Genomic DNA, 16,694 nt, shown 5'->3' with positions numbered 1-16,694 from the left:
TGCAACCACTTGTCACGTTACTAATTTAATCGTGTTATTATTTTCCTACAATCTGTAACATCAATGATTACTTACAAAAATGATACTTTGTGTCTTTGGCTAAGCATAAAAGGCATAATGAGGTTCCTGTGTTTACCTGTGTGAAGTTTGACATGGCGGTCTCTGCTCCGCTTGTGTTTAAAGAGACGGCTGCAGAAGGTGCACTTGAAAGGCAGCTTGTCACTGTGAATCTGCTCGTGGCGCTTCAGGTAGCTCAACCGGCTGAAGATGAGAAAAAACAGGCGATGTAAAACACCGTACATGGATGATAAGTACAGAATTTAAAAAAATGCATTAAAAATAGCATAAACAAGAAAAGAATAAGGAGAAAACTAAATTGAATTCTGTTTGTCAAAATTTTATTTCTTGAGAAGTATGGGTTATAAAAAATGTGAAATTTCTCCCTTTCTATATACAATGTGACTTTCACATATCTAAATGAACTACTGTAATATATCAAGTTAACCATGATATTGTAAATAATTTTATTTTGGATTATGTCCAGCATGCCATCATTTTAATGCCTTCTAAAATTACTGTGAAAGTGTCAGTGGGGACTCCAATGTGGCAAATTTGTACCTGAAGGACTTGTCGCAAAACTGACACGGGTATGGCAGACCCGCACCTCCTTCTTCTTCACCACCCGTGGCCATGCCGAGGTCGCAACAGCCATCGGGCATCTGCGAAGGCGACGCCACATCTTTGCTGGAAGGCGACGAGGGCACCCAGGACAGTCCCGCTGGGTCGTCATCGCCGTCTAAGAAAAACATTAAGGATGGGGTAACAGTGTTGTTGTTTTAAGATACTTCCAATTGATGCGCCACTAAATAGGAAGAAGTACATAGCCACAGGATTCCCGCCCAAAATCACAATTAGAGCACAGGCAGAGCGAACGGGTAAAACAGGCAGCATTAGAATGATTAATAAGAAGTTACATCTTTCTTGGAAGGCAAGATGCAGCCTGTGGGAGTTCTCAAATGAGAGAGAGAGGCTATAAACAAAAAAAAAAAAGTAAACACATTTATCCTGGTTACACACACGCCTGCAAACACAGAAGGCAAATGAGGGTGGCAGAGATGAAGAGAAAGAAAGAGAAGAAAGACACATACTCCGGCAGCGGCGGCAGTAGCAACATCTAAATAGAAGGCTCCAAGAACTATGTATCCCCGCTGGGGCCCAGAAACAAGGACAGAGTGTATTTTCTCTCCCTTCGCCCTCCCTCTGCAGCCATCCCTCATTCCATCTCTCCCCTTCCAGCCCTCCATTCATCCCCGAGGACCAGAGATCCGCCTCATCATATTTTCATTAGGGCCTTGGCAGATTGAAACGTCTGAATAGTGATTAGGAGATATGCCTGGCTGAGAAAGACTGCTTTACACACTCCCTATATCTCAACTACATGCAAGCATTGCTTTTTTTTTTTTTTAAATCTCTCCCTTGACTATGTAAGATGTTAGATCCTGTGCAGTCTAGCACAGTGGCAACGGCAAGGCCGCGGCTTTTTAATAGACACTTCAGGAAAAGGTTTAACATGACAAAGAGGAGGCTGAATAAAGCACGCTTGTTCTGTTCGCCTCGGCGTGCAGAGCAAAGCAGCGCAAGTAAAGCTATTAGCATTTGCAAAATGGATACAGCAGACGTTTTCTTTGATCTGATTGCTAAGCAAAGAGAGGAAAATAAGGGAATGAGAGATGAAGTCACACCGATGTGATGGCATGAGCCGAGATTGGTGGCGACATATTTCTCCGGATAGTTTTGCAAATTTTACTGACACGCATCGTTTCGCCTCAACTAATTACAATCATGCTTGCTTACACGTGTGTGTGTGTGTGTGTGTGTGTGTGTGTGTGTGTGTGTGTGTGTGTGTGTGTGTGTGTGTGTGTGTGTGTGTGTGTGTGTGTGTGTGTGTGTGTGTGTGTGTGTGTGTGTGTGTGTGTGTGTGTGGTCCACTGTGTATTACATTATCGAGAGCGCCTGGAAACAGATTCCTGCCTGTGATGAATCGATTGCCGGAAAAAATGTAGGCACAGCGACGTGCAAATAGAACTCTGCAAGGTTTGCGGGTTAAAAAATAAACTAGGAAACCATGAATTATAAATTTAGCTAGTAAAAAAGGGCTGAAGAAGAAAAAGTATTGCTGAAATAAAAAGACAATATAGAGATACCAGTGAGTGAATGAGAGCGAAAAATCAAGGTAAAAATATAGTGTCATTAAAGCAGGGTGGGATGTACAAATGCCAATGGGACCTAAAAACATACGTTTTTTTCTTTTTTTTAAACTTAAATTCAACTAATCCAGTGCCATAACCTGACTGTTTTCCACCCAGCAGTGAAAGAACAAAATGTTTTCTTAAAATGGAACCCATGAGCTGCAAATATGTGTACAATAAAAAGAGCAGGGGCCCCAAAAAAGAACCCTGTGGAACACCATATGGCAGTAGGGCACAGCAGGACCCAAAACTCCAAAAGCTCTGTCTGCCAGGACCTAAACCACTCCTCTTGAGCGCTACCACTCATGGCCAACTGGTGCTACAAACAAGCCAACAGACTACTGAGGTCCAACAAAACAAGACACACGTAGTCCCTGGTGTTGTTAGCCATTAAAAACTCATAACAGGGCTGACTCTAAGCTATGGAGCATCTTAAAATCTGACTGTAAAACTTCAAAGACATCCAAGAAGGATTATAACTGAGTGTGCAACACTTTTTACAGAATAGTTGAGACAGTGTGGAAATGGATCTAAAATTTCCGAGTATACATTGGTCAAGACCAGGTTTCTTGAGTTGGGTTGGACCACACCATGTTGGGGGACTACACCAGAAAACAGACTGCACAACTAAATCCTGAGACTGGAGGGTTGTGGGTTCAAACCCTAGCAGGGTCATACCAAAGACCCTCCAAATTGCCTCCCTGCTTGGTACTCAGCATTAAGGGTTGGAATTGGGAGGTTAGATCACCAAATGATTCCCGAGCACGGCACCGCTGCTGCTCACTGCTCCCCTCTACCCCAGGGGATGGATCAAAATCACATGAGGATGGGTTAAATGCAGAGGACAAATTTCACCACACCCAGATGTGTGTGAGACGATGATCATTGAGACTTTTGGGACTTTATAGACCCAGATGTAGCAGTGTTAACGATCTATATCCTTAAAGTTGTTCATAAATCCGTCCAACATACAACAAAGGGAGAAAGAAGCAAAATTCAAAGCTTTTTTTTTTTTCTCCCACTGAAGATTTTTTTTTTTATCTGCTTTGGTTTCAGCTTGGTGAAATTAAATTGGAATGGGAGTCATAGACCACTGTCCCTTAATCTTGGTATGTTGGAGTCTGACGGCATGGCGGGAAACGCAAAGCAGATGGAGCGAATTAACTCATTTTTAAAGGCAGTTCAAAGTGTGAGTCGGTGAGGTTGCGAGAAGGAAGAAAGACATGATGAACGAGAGGGACTGAACAGAGACGGACTGGGTCAGAGCATGAGGGAGAAATCACTTTTTGAAGGGTGGGGGTGGAGGGGTGTCGGGGAAGAATGGGAGGGGAGATTAGCGTCATTAAAGAGCCTTAATCCTCTGACTAGCGTGGCTGGCGCTAAAATGGAGGATCACACGGCTTTTTAACGGCGTCTTTGTCAGTCGGCCACGAGGGGACCTGGCAAGACAAGGCCGAATGGTAAACTGGGAGGAATTGGGAGATGGGGAGGAAAGGAAAAAGGGGGAGGGGGGGCGCAAGGAATTTTCAGTGAAATGTTAAATTATAGAACAAACCTCAAGAGAAGAGACATTAAGGGTGGATGGATGTTGTGGCTTTTTTTGGGAGGAGGGGGGGCGCTTTGGGAGGAAAAGTAGAAAATGTAGTTTAAAGGGGGAAGGGGAGACGACAGGTTGACACATACTGTTAATATCCCTACCTTTTTTTTCTTCTACAACGAGAGAGGCAAAGTGGAGTAGCGTGGCTCCCCGAGTGTGGTCTTTAACTTTCTTTAACCACTTTAACTTTCACTCTGCACTCTACTGGCATGTCAACACTCCCTCGGTCCTCAGCGCTCACTCTTCAGTTTTCATTCCTCTGTCTCCGACTCCATCCATCCATCCGTCCGCCCATATATCCATCTATCCATCTCAATCCAAAAGTCTTGAGGCCTCGAGTGAGGCATGGAAGTGTTTCATGCTCAACAACGAAGGATGATTTAATGGTCGCCTCAATTTGCTCGTTTTATTTATTTATTTATTTATTTTTAACTCCTTATATTAGCCACTCTCTTTTTTTCTTCCTACCAATTTGCCACTTCCATCTTTCTATTTGGCCATTGCGCCGAACACCGCCTTTACCCGTGGGAACCCCGCTGGCCTCCTCTCGCTCCACCTTTCTCACCCTTCACCCTCTACCTTCTCTTTCTCCTCGGCTCCCCTGGGGAAGCCCCAGGCTACTCTAGTGTGAGTGCGGACAGCCCCGGACTCACCATAGGGAGCAGAAAAACAACTCTGCACTCTGGGTAGCCCGGAACACACTCTTGATTGCCTTCTTTAAAAAGAAAAGAACCTGAATGAATATAACCAAATTGTGCTGCGGGGGGGCGGGGGGTGGGGGGGCAATGCAGCATAGCGATTACCAGGGAGGAGGTCAAAATACTAGATGTGATTGGACTTAAGGAAGTTGAGAACAGAAGCGAAAGCCCTACCTGTTTCTGTAACCATCATGTGAGTTGGCATGGCAACTGATCAGCCAATCATGGCTTTTTGGTTGCTATGAATCATCATAATTGCACAGCGGGCAAGTGTATTTGACCAGTCAGATTGTTTGGTTGAAACTACCTGTTGCGTAGTCTGATGGAACTGTAAGGAGTGAAATAAAAAAAAAAGAATGGTCGCCGACATTCTTACAAATACAACATAGAGAGGACTGATTCATTTCGCCACACTCATTTTTACAATCATGTTTCTGGCCAGCATTCTTGCACTTCATATGGATGCATTGGTTGCTCACATATGGCTCCATGCAACCCTGGTTTATGCTTGTGGGGGGCACAGACCTTTGCTATCCTCCGTGCAATTCACATGGGATGCAGTCTGTCGGGACAAGTTCACATTACATACAGTAAAGAGGACAGACCGAAAGGACGATAAAGCAGTCTGGACGTGCGTGTTGAGCCCTTGACGATACTAACGGATGGATAAAAACACACACGACGCAGGCAGTGGGGACCCTCACCTTCTGCCCTGGGAAAGGGTCCGGCTGCTTTGGACGCTTTTGGGCGCCAACTGCTCCATATGGACAGTGTGTGTCTGTTTGTGCCAATGTTTTTTGAGGGCAGAAGGTTAGGAGGAGGGCTGACAGTATACATACTTTATGCAGATAACAGAACACGTGTGACAATACATGTCACAATTAAAAATAAAGAAAGAAAAAAGGGTGTCATCCAAAGTAATGAACAGCACTATATGGTAAATATTATATTATTTTTTTCCCCATAAAATAAGCTATGAGATGCAAGAAGCAAATACATAAATAAATAATATCAGTCGGTCATAAAAATGTAAAAATTCGAATCAATATATTGTGAAAAAGATCAGTTCAGCAAGTATCAAAGCCTTAAAGCATTTTTTCCATCTTTAATTAGGTTTTGGTAGATTTTTTGTGCCACTTAGAACCTGTTTGAATTCTAATCAGCAATACTTCATTGTGATTATATATTCATTCATCAATTTGTCAAAAAGCGGTCAGAGTAGCTGCGTCTGTGATTTTTTTCTCTCCTTAAGACACAAAATCCACATTTCTCTCTTCTCTGTCCCACTTTTTGCTGTTTGTGCACTCAGAAATGAGAACCAGGTGCTGGGCAGAGTGTTAGATAAACAACAACACCATTGCCAATGCACACATAAACACCACGTATGGATTTGGGTGTGTTTGTGTATTTAACACAAGCAGCACGTACAAAGGTGCGGTCGCCCCGTGTGCAACGATGGCTCGCGGCTATATCATCTATTTATAAGAATGAGGTCTGATGGGCTGAAAGGCCGCTTGTTAACCAAAAAACACGTTTGTCATAAAACACACCCACTCTACATAAAAATAAAAATAAACACCTAAAGAAGCCCTCAGATGTTTACACAAGCATTCGTGTGGTTATAATCACGCACACGTACTTTTGAAGTGCTACTTTGTGCATAATATTGGATCATTATCATTTAGCTGGAGCGTCCTGTAGATTCTCGAGTGTATTTATGGAGATATAAGCAACATCTAGACCTGACTGAATATTGGGATGTATCTGCCGTACTACGCAGATGCAAACACTCAAGTCCTTCCTCATTAACCTATGTGTAAGTGGGACCTATAAATAAGTGATGCAGGCAGCTGGAGCTTGCCTTTCAAAACACAAACACGCAGTTACAAGCATACGTGCACAGGTAAACAAACAAACAAACAAACAAACAAACAAACTGATTTTGGCTGTATGATTACGCCAAACGCACATCAGTAGCCACCCGGATAGGAAATTTACTGAAGCTCTTCTTCACCAAAAATCTGACGCAATGCAGAAACTCCCATGATGAGGGGCAGAGAGTGATGAGACTATAAAACGAGGGGAATAAGAGGCAGTAAGGCAATGAGGCTGTGAAGACCCAGGGGAGAGTGGTAGAGGGGGGTCTTGTGCTCAGGGGAACCCAGAAAGCAAGCTGCGGGAGGCGGGTACCTCCTGCCTGCCATTCCTCTTCCCTCCCTTCCCTTCTGGAGGATTGGATCCTGGACAGCCCCCAAGTCACAACGCGTAAACCCCCCGTGAGTGGAATACATGCGAGCACATACACACACACACACACACACACACACACACTAAAGAGATGTTCCCAGAGGAGACGAGAAGCAGAGCAGAACACCTGGACCTGCCATTAGTGGCACATTCAGGGATTAGGGGCACAGACGGCAAGAGAGAATGCACACTGGGATGGGCGCTTATATGCAGAAAGTAATAAATAATAAACATTCACACACATATACCAAGCATGTTTCTAATGTGCCTCCGAGAAAAACGGGAGGATGCTAAATAACTCTTCAAGATGTTGTTCTACAGCACTCCGAACTAAAATGGAGCCACGGCGATAGCATGTTGACATCCAGAGAAAAAAAATAAAAAATACACACACAACAAGGACTCACCACTTTTATACCACCTGGACATGGTGTGGAGTAATTACTGATGCAATAAACCGTTTGCTCCCCCAAGAGAGTCCATATAACCAGCTGGGGGTCAAGGACGGCCACAGAGATTAAACAAGAGAAAAAGGGAAGCGGGATGAAGGCTCAGCAAAGAAGAAAAAAAGAAGAAGCGAATACTATAAATGTGTGACTGTATTATTTCAGAAGTATCACAAATAACCAAACCACGTTTTGTCACTCCACCACAATAATAATAATAATAAATTATATTTATAGTGCACTTTACATCCAAAAGTTAACTCTTATTCTAGTAGCCGTTGGCAAGTTGGAAAGGAAACAATGCTCAAGTATCAAGTCCAATGCGATACAGACGGAGGCGTAAAAAAAAAAAAGTCTAGGGAAAAAAAGGCCCCTGGCTGAATGAAAGCCCACACACTGGCTTTAACAAAGACCAGTGCATACACGGGGAGGGATGCTGGACATAAACAAAGGTGGATTTAGCATTTAAGTATGTGTGTGAGTGTTGTGTGGAACTAAGTGGGTGTGTGTGAGCTGGTGACATGAAACAGATCAAAGTGGGGAGAGGTCAATAGGGCAGTGAGGGAGGATAGGGGGGTCCCGTTATCGTAAGCCACATCTGCAACTTGGACTATGTAGTCGGGTGTAACGTTGGATTTTATTTCTGTGTAAATTTGACAGACGCAGACACTCAATGTTTCAAAAAGTGCAATTTAAGAAATGAAAGGAGGAAGTAAGAAAAAACAACATGATTGAGCGTGTGCGTCCAGTTGTTAACTACTGTAACAAATTTAAGAATGTTCACAAATTAGCACGCATATCGTTTAACTTAACGGCCCTTTTGATGGCAGTACAAAGGCGAAAGGGCAAACTTGTTTGTTTGTAACTGCCAGTTTCAGAATCCATCATACTTCCCCTGACGCATCTCAAGGGTGAGTTGTGTTTTGAAATCATTCATTATTTATAGCAGCGGTTCTTGATTGTTTTAAGAAGTGCCTGCTTTACTCAACACAGATGAAGCAATACAACATATAGCGAGCGTGAATCCTCGCGGCGTTCACATTTTGAGCGCACCTCTTGTTGGTGTGCAACAGGATTCAAGGATGTTCACACTTAAGCAACTGCAGCACAGTTTTTCAGTAACCATAGCGGGGTTTGGATTAACCCCCCCCAAAAAAGCCGTCAACACCGCCTAAGGGCCGCCGTTTCTCGCCTTCATCCGCGGCTGGCGCACCGCTCCGAGTAAGCTCCTGTCTCTCTCCCCTCTGTGGAGGAGCAAGCGAAAAGCACAAGCATGCCCCAAAATTAATTTAGACGGTGGAATTAAATTAAAAGCATAGCCTCTGGAGTTTTATCATGTACTAATGTTTGAGCCGTTAACTTGGATTGTACGACTAAAACATGAATAATTAAGTACTAATGGGGCTATTATTATTTCAGGAAAGACAATCATATTAAGGGATTTGAATGTGTGGGTTGGGGAGGTAGGAATTAAGCAGAAGGGACATTAGAAAAACATGGTGGGTAGAATTTTACCGGGAGATTCCTACCATTGTGTCATTAAGAACCTCTTGTTTGCTAAAGTACACTGACATGCTTTCCAAATCAGAAAGCTCCATTACAACCACAACAATTGAGTTTAGGGAGAGAACACAAACTTGTTTCGAGGTCTGTCCCAATACTTTCGAAACATATTTTGAAACAGCCTAGTCAGACATTTCAGACATTTTTGTCAACCTGGCTGCGGTGAGAGACACGAGTGTGTTTGTGTTAGGCACAGCTTAACTATTAACCGTCTCTTAATACGTCCCCCCCCTCCACCCAGAGCTCCCCCCTCCCTTATCAGTCAGCAAGCAGTCAGCCCCCCGCACCCCTTCTGCAGCTGTCACTGCAGCGCTCACCACAAACAGTATTCTCAGAGGACAAACTCCCCAACACACAGGACAAATACCCCCGTCTACTCAAAATGTATAACAAACACACGCATATCTTCATGCCCAAGACTGAAGCCTTCTTTACTCACATTCACACACAATTTTATCTGCTTATTCGCAGACTGCCTGTTTTGGCAGCTGACAAGAGGGAGAAATACCCACTTAGCCTCTCACCCAAAACACCCCCCAAAAGTCTGCAAACCACTATGGGGCTCAAAGCTAACCAAAGAATAGGAAGTGGCAATTGATGGAGGAAGTTGGACACTTGCAGCAGTGCTGAGGTGATAAAGGGAAGATGAAAATGTAGATGAAGACACAAAGTGCAGTGCAGTGCAATTCTCCATCGGAATGGTTTTCATTAGAGCACAGAGGGAAAAGGGAAACAAAAGTGAAAAGACTTGAAATAGATAGATGGGATTCGCTTTCTCCAAAGCACCTTCCCCTTCCATCATTGTTGTTGTTTGTGCTATGTTGTTGTTTATTTGAAAGGCCTCATCTTACTAGGCTAAGCAGGAGTCTCAACTCCTGACTTATTTAGCAGTGTGCTTTCGATCATATTTGAAAAATAAAAAGCAGTTTGGTTAATATTTCAAGACATTTCCACTTACACCAGGGAGAGAGACAAAGAGAGCGGGGAAAGGAGGGAACAGAAGGGAGGAATTCTCTTGTTCCTTAACCCCAATTCAAGTAGACACATACGTAATAATACACACATTCTCTTTCCAACCAATAAACACAGTGACAAGAAGCCTTAAAAAAATCATGTTGGCAAATATTCACACTACACGACAGTAAATATACGATAAAAATAAATCGCAAAAAGTCATATCGTCTCTATTGAATATGCTGAATCGGGTCTTTCACAATCAAAACGCATTACAGGAATATATTACAAAAGCTTTGCGACGATATATTGGGCAAACAATACAAACATGTTTTGTTTATTTGGAAACGAAAACGGAAAAAAATCCTAGATGCACTAATCTGCGAACAAAATATAGCACAAATACATTGTGGTGTCAAAATGACTTGATTATTATAATTCAATTATTTGAGTAATCGAGTAAGCGTCTTTGCTCAAGTTAAAATATGTTATATTTTGTTTTGGTTTTTTTTTAATTACGAAAAAATACAAAACAAGTTCAAAATGCACTTTTGTGCAAAATAAAATGTTATCAGATCTTTCGATTTATTGACAGAACAATCTAGAGACCAAACAACTTAAAAAACATGGGACAGTGACAGCCCTAGATACATCTTGAGGATCACATAAGAGAAGAATCTGGATTGAATAAAATAATCTCTGCACCGATAACATGCTTACAAACTGTCCTGTAGACATGTTTTTGTTTTGGTAGATTTGCCAACATGATTTGGAAGATGATAATCACATGTAGTATTTAAATGTATCTTTAAATTATTATTTTTCCGGACTGACAACAGGTCTCTGCCTCTCACACAAAATACGCATGCCTAACATGATCATATGTGCAATCATATGCATAATAACACTTGACAATGCCTTTCCCCTGAGAACTCCCACAGTGCAGTGAATTCCAATCAGGCCGTTAGCGGGACACCTATTTCAGAGGACAAAAGACAAGGAAAGAAGTGTGAAAGAAGAGGCCGGGAGTGAACAGAGTGGATGGAAACAACCGATTCTGCTAGCACCCAGGGGAGAGAGCCCAGAGCAGCTGACGTCAGTGTGCGTGCATGCGTGGTTTGCATCGAAAGAAGGGGGGTGGGGGGGCTGGCAGTCGGTCCTGGCAACCCCGAGGGAGATCTTGAAACAGGAAAAGAACAGTGTTGAGCAGGACTCCCAGCCCCCACATAACCAGGTGCCCAGACAGAAAGCCTGGCACACACTACATCAGACACAACCATTGACAAAGACACTGGCTGAAAATGTCGTATCAGTTTGTAATGGCATCTTGGTCGAACCTTCCAGTCGGTAAATTGTGACCGCATCACAGTATAGTTGCGTCATTTCCACTTTCACTCTCTTGATCCTCTCAGTCGTTTGTCCCCCGCTTTTCTTTGACATTTGGCTGGACAAAGCCGAGTCACACCTGAGCGCAGGGTTAAAACTATTATAGGCTGTCTCCCTGCGGTACGTTGGCCTTTGCCACAACTGTCTGTGACTGAAACTGTGCATGTGCATGAATGCGTAGACACCTGGGGATAGTAAACTTAGCATGCATTGGCTTTTGTAGTCAATTCCATGAGATTCACTTAGCTGTAAACAAGCGGCATCACTTAGTCAATGAAAACAGACAATTTGATGGATTGAGTTTAACTTGCACGGTGAATGTTTCTGTTTGTAATAGAACTACAGACTTGAGTTCATAACCGATTGAGATCCAGAACACTAAAATGGAAAACTATCTCACACATAAAAACTTTGCACTGTGTCCAAGAGAAATGGAAATTAAAGAGACTGGAAACACATTCAATGTTTTTGTACGGGTTACAGGAACACGGGTTCCCAATTCGTACTCACTTGCTTTGTCTGACCATGGTTACACTTTAGTTATTGAAATTATACTGGCCAGAGCCAGACATTTAGATGTCTTTGCGTTGGCACCAACATTTTTGGGGTATTTTTTTTCAGCTACAAAAAAAATGTGTCAGGAATTGACCAAATTCCTATTATAATAGAGAAAATATAAAGGCCTGTGAGTGCTATATAAGAACTTTTTTGAAACTAAATACTCAAAACTATTTGCACTAGCATCATATTTATTATATCCAAATATATTTTAGCAGAAGTAGGAACATGTTACATACATGAAAGTGGAAAGTAATTCGCAATCAAAAAGTATTCATATGGTAGTGTCTTTCTATTTGTGCATTGAAATGAAGTCATGTAATGTAAATAATGTATCATAAATTTAAATTAAGGACATATCACTTTGTAAGTCCTCAAAGCGGGTATGGGAGACAGAGGTGAGGTGGAAAAAGGAGTGGAAAAGCGCGGGTGAGGTGGGGGGGGGCAAACAGAGGCTGCTTTGGGGCCATTCGCCACAGGGTGTGGGTCTATGTCTGTGTGTCTTGGGAGGGCACAGTGGGGAGGTTTGGGGGCACGGAGGAAAGGATCAGAGCTTTGGGGCCAGCTCGGTGGGGAACAGAGGGGTTTGGGAGAGAATGGCGGGAGGCGAAAGGGGGGGAGGGAGTCAAAGGGTGAGTGAAGGGGATGTGGTCAGTTTGGGGTTTGAGAACTCAGCGGGGAGTTACAGCAAGGAGGGAGGGAAGGAGGAAAGGATGCAGACACTGGGGCCAATGTGCTAGGAGGCAAGTGACATGTGACTTGTGATCCAAAGATGTGTATGAGGGATGGAGAATGGGGAGGGAAAGAAAGAATGTATAAAATCGGGATGGGGGGGCGGCATGTGTTCCACTTGAGAGGGAGAGAAAGAAAAAGAAGCTGGGAGGGAGAGGGAAAATAGAGAGAGAGAAAAAATCCCAGGTGTCAGCAGGAGGGGGGAGAAAAAGGAAAAGAAGAGGGGGGTGGGCTTGAGGTTCTGGGGGTCCTGCTTGTTGGCAGGGGTGCAGGAATCCAAGGGAATGGCCTGTTCCTCATTATCCAGACACCCCCTACACACACAGGCCCCTCATGGCCCCATGACAACTTTATCCTGGCCCACTGAAACATTCTGACAGAGACTTAAAGCGCACATATAGATTTAAAGAAAAAAAAAAAAAATCCCAAATACGTTATATTATGCTTCTAAATGATCAAATTATGGCTTTATAAACACCAGTGAGGATTATGATTCAAGACAACTGGTACTGTTGTGTCTTTTGCTATTAAAAAAAAAAAAAACAACATCGTCTTGCACTTTTAATTTCAATCTGTGTTGATATTGGTGACATCTGCTGCTAAAGGTTGTAACAACAAGCATTTTGTGCTGGTGCACATTGAAAAGAAAGATAGTAAAAACATGTTTTGAAAATGATTAGGCTCATTTTGATTGTTATAAAAAAATTATATAATAATAGTAGCAATAATAGTAGTAATAATAAAACAAATAATATTCCAAATGGGATGCGAAGGATTTTTATTCCAATCAGGCTTTTAATCCAAATAAATGTGTCAATGTAAACATAGCCACTGTTGTCATTGAACGATTTAACCTTGAACATAATTGGATGGTAACTCGAGCTGAACGGCTGAACAACCACGAGGACTGAACGCAATCAATCCCTCAATGTAAAATCACATAATTGCTCCATCATGACACAGTAAAATACACAAATCTGACAACTAAACAGAAAATGTGGTAAGCAGAGAGCAGGCAATTTATTTATTCAAAGATATGTAAATGTATACCTCCTAAATCTGACTGTGTAAATATTTGATCAATAAACACAAACACAGAGACAAAAAAAAAAAAAAACCTGCAAATCTGCAAAACCCTTTGGCTGAAGAATTCTAATGAATATTTGGAAACAGAAGCTGTCGTCGCACACAGACACTGTATAGTGGACCGTGGACGGAGGCTATTATCCGACTACAACCACTGGCGCACACAAATATTTACCCACAGTGAGAACTACACACAAGGCACACAAGGACACTGACTGAGCGAGGAAAGATGAGAGGGAAACAAGAGGGGAAGTTACATTTTTAATTGAGTGCTTCTTTTCCTTCAAGCAAAGTGGGGCTGAATTTAAGGGGGGTGGGCTGGTGCCAACAAACACACACACACATTCTTGATTTTGCACTTGCATTTTGTCAGGAATAAAAATGTGTTGACATAGTCTGAGACAGAGGAGGAAGAGGTGAGGAATGGGAGAGAAAGACGGGATAAGAGGAGAAAGAAGATGGAGAGAGAGAAAAAGTCCCCACAGAGTCTTTCTCCCTTCCTGGAGCGAGCTCGGGCCCCTGCAGCGCCGCCTGTGTAATTTCCAGCGGCAGTGAATACAGGTATTAATAAAAGCCTCACGGGGAAGAGCACACAATATAACCCTACATTTTCAGGCATTATGAAAGGACGCCCCTAGGGGTCCTCGGGCTCAAATTTCTGAGATGCAGGCATTGTAAAAAGATGCCCCCGGGGGAGAAGCCTGCAATAGAAATCTGCTGAATTCAAAGCATTTCCAGAACCCTGGTGGGAGCCATTACTCCCACTGGAGGAGGAGAGATCTTTTTCACGTGCTCCTCTCGCCTTCCAAGCACTCTCTTGCTCCCGCTCGCTCTTTTTTTTTTTTTTTAACCAAACATGTGTTGCTGACATGTTGACAGATTGCTCAGTGAGGTGTTTAGGTGCATGTCTGTTGAGACGCCAGCTCCATCCAGCTCCCTCTCTGTCTCTCCCATCCCTTGCCTCTCCCTGAGTCGCCCCCCCCTGCGCCGCCCCCCTGTCCTCATTCCCCGAACTGCAAACCTCTCAGCGCACCCAAAACTGCTCCCATCCATATTTCATAAAGGAGAAACTAGGCTGAAAGAGAGATATGGGAAAGAAGGAGGATGGAAAGAGTTTGGGTGAGAGGGAGCGCATACAGGGAAGAGAAGATTGGGGGGGGGGGCATGAAAAAGGTAAGATAAACAGAGACAAAGCGGGATCAAGGGAGGGGAGCAGGAGGAGAGAACAGATAAAGAGAAATAGAGCGATGAAGTCAGTGGAAGAAGTGCAGTGAAAAATGAACCCTGTGATGAAAAATGACTCCACAACAACCCTTCTTCATCGCTGCATGCTGTGATCCCCCCCTTCGTCTCCTCTCTCCCTCTCTCTCTCCATCACCCTCTACTCTGGTGCCGGATTCTCGCTCTCTCCCTGGAAAACCTGAGCAGCAGCCAGCTGTGTCTGTGCACGATTACTGCGCCTGTGTGTATGTGCACGCACGCTCATATGTATGGCAAGGGCTTAGCACAGGAATCTTTGGGCCACCCTCGGGTACACACACACGGTGAAGGAGGAGGGAGGCTGGCAAGAAGGGGGTACGGGCACAGAAGGAGGGATATACTATATACATATAAAATATATATATGAACGTGTGTCTGTATCAAGTGACGTGCCAGAGTGCAGGAGGCCGTCTGTAATTTTGTTTCAAATGAAGCCCCTCCTACCTTTCCTTCTAGTAGAAAGTGATCTGTGGTTTTAATAAGAGTTTTGGCCTCACAGGACTCAGCTGCTATGCTGCTGACAGACGCAGTGAGCTGCGTGCATGTACAGTGAGAGAGAGAAAGAGAGGGAGACAGAGAGACAGCCGGTTGCAACAGACGGTTGGGGCTTAGCAGAGGGGAGACGTCCCGCGAGGGGACCAACCAGTCACCCAAGGGCCCCTGCACTAACAGCCCTGCTTTCCATCCCCTCCATGTTTTTCTTCCTGTGCTTGTCCCTCCTCAGTTTCATCTATTTCCCTTCCTCATCACCTGCCTCCCGTCTTTCTCATTTCTTCCCCTTTGCTCCCTTGATTTCATCGTGCCTTTCTCCTTCACTGAGAGGAAGGAGAATAAATAAGAGTGCAGCTGGATGTGCTCGATTGACAAAGATCTCACAAATACCTTCGTTCCGACACACTTTCCTTCACTCATGGCGTGGAAGACGCGACCGGCTGGGTTAACGACTCTCTATTTGTCACTGACAGCCGCCGTTTGGGCCCTCCTGCTTTGACAGACGGCGACATCCTTTACTATTTGTCACTCACTCGCTCTTCTGTCTATTTCTTTCAACACTCAAATGTTGTATTGTCGCAAACACCTCACTCGCATTGGACTTGTGTTTGCAAAGTTTTTGTGTTATTTTCTGCCTCATAGCAAAAATGCCAAAGTGTGTGACGTCGTTTTATTAATTAGTCAGAGAGATTAAGCACACATGCATGACTTTAAAGCAGCTTTAAAAGTTTGAAATGACACTTTAAACAGATCCAGTTGTCTTTTGTGGCTAGTGACAAAAGTTAAAGTTGCACATATGAAAATAATTCAATCTAAGCATGGGGATTTGAGGTTAAGCTAAGGTTACATGTATGTGCGCATGTGATGTGGCAAAGTGGGGCCAGAGAATGTTCTCCATTTGATCTGTGGGAGTTTTTTTTTTTCTCCTCTGCTCTTCCTCTCCTCGGGGAGCCTATGCTCCACATTCTGACTCCTACTGAGACCCATCGACACTCCCGCGACTCTCTTGCTCGCTCTTTTTCTTGCACGCACAGCACACCCACAGGATGGATACCCACATGTAAAGTGCTAAGAGTGCCGCACATACACAGTTGTTCATTAAAAAGTCATACCTGATGAGGAAGAGTGGGTGGGGCGGGGGGCATAAAAAAAAAAAAAAAAAAACGTTTGTGCAAAGAGTCAGACTGAAACACAACGCTCCAACCCGATGACCCGTTTGGGGTTATGTGCATGCTTGATTGGGTGTACACACATTTACGTGTCATTGATCGGAGCCACGGTGTGTGTACTAGTGTGTTTGTCCAATTTGTTCACAAATTAATGGTGCCTCTTTATAGGCCTTCTGCTAGAGTGCCACTGAATTACTTGGTGCTTCACACTTGCACCTGGGACCCATTCAGTGTTATAGCTGTAACTCCATGCTAAC

The 16,694-nt window shown here is 43.7% G+C and overlaps 1 protein-coding gene across 1 annotated transcript in view; it reads right to left on the bottom strand.

The window, feature by feature from the left end:
- The window catches only part of znf423 (zinc finger protein 423), an 84,691-nt gene that overhangs the window by 44,530 nt on the left and 23,467 nt on the right, over nucleotides 1-16,694 (bottom strand). Inside the window, exons 4-5 of the mRNA XM_085915161.1 lie at nucleotides 619-796; nucleotides 137-261 (exon numbers count right to left, since the gene is read on the bottom strand). Of these exons, the coding sequence (XP_085771287.1) occupies nucleotides 137-261; nucleotides 619-796 (303 nt within the window). The remainder of the gene's footprint in view (nucleotides 1-136; nucleotides 262-618; nucleotides 797-16,694) is intronic.

This window comes from Syngnathus leptorhynchus, chromosome 6 (assembly GCF_054491065.1).
Source record: "Syngnathus leptorhynchus isolate UIUO chromosome 6, UIUO_Slep, whole genome shotgun sequence".
Classification (NCBI taxonomy): domain Eukaryota; kingdom Metazoa; phylum Chordata; class Actinopteri; order Syngnathiformes; family Syngnathidae; genus Syngnathus; species Syngnathus leptorhynchus.
The sequence above is the reverse complement of the archived record's forward strand: the minus strand, read 5'-3'. Positions and strand labels throughout refer to the sequence as shown.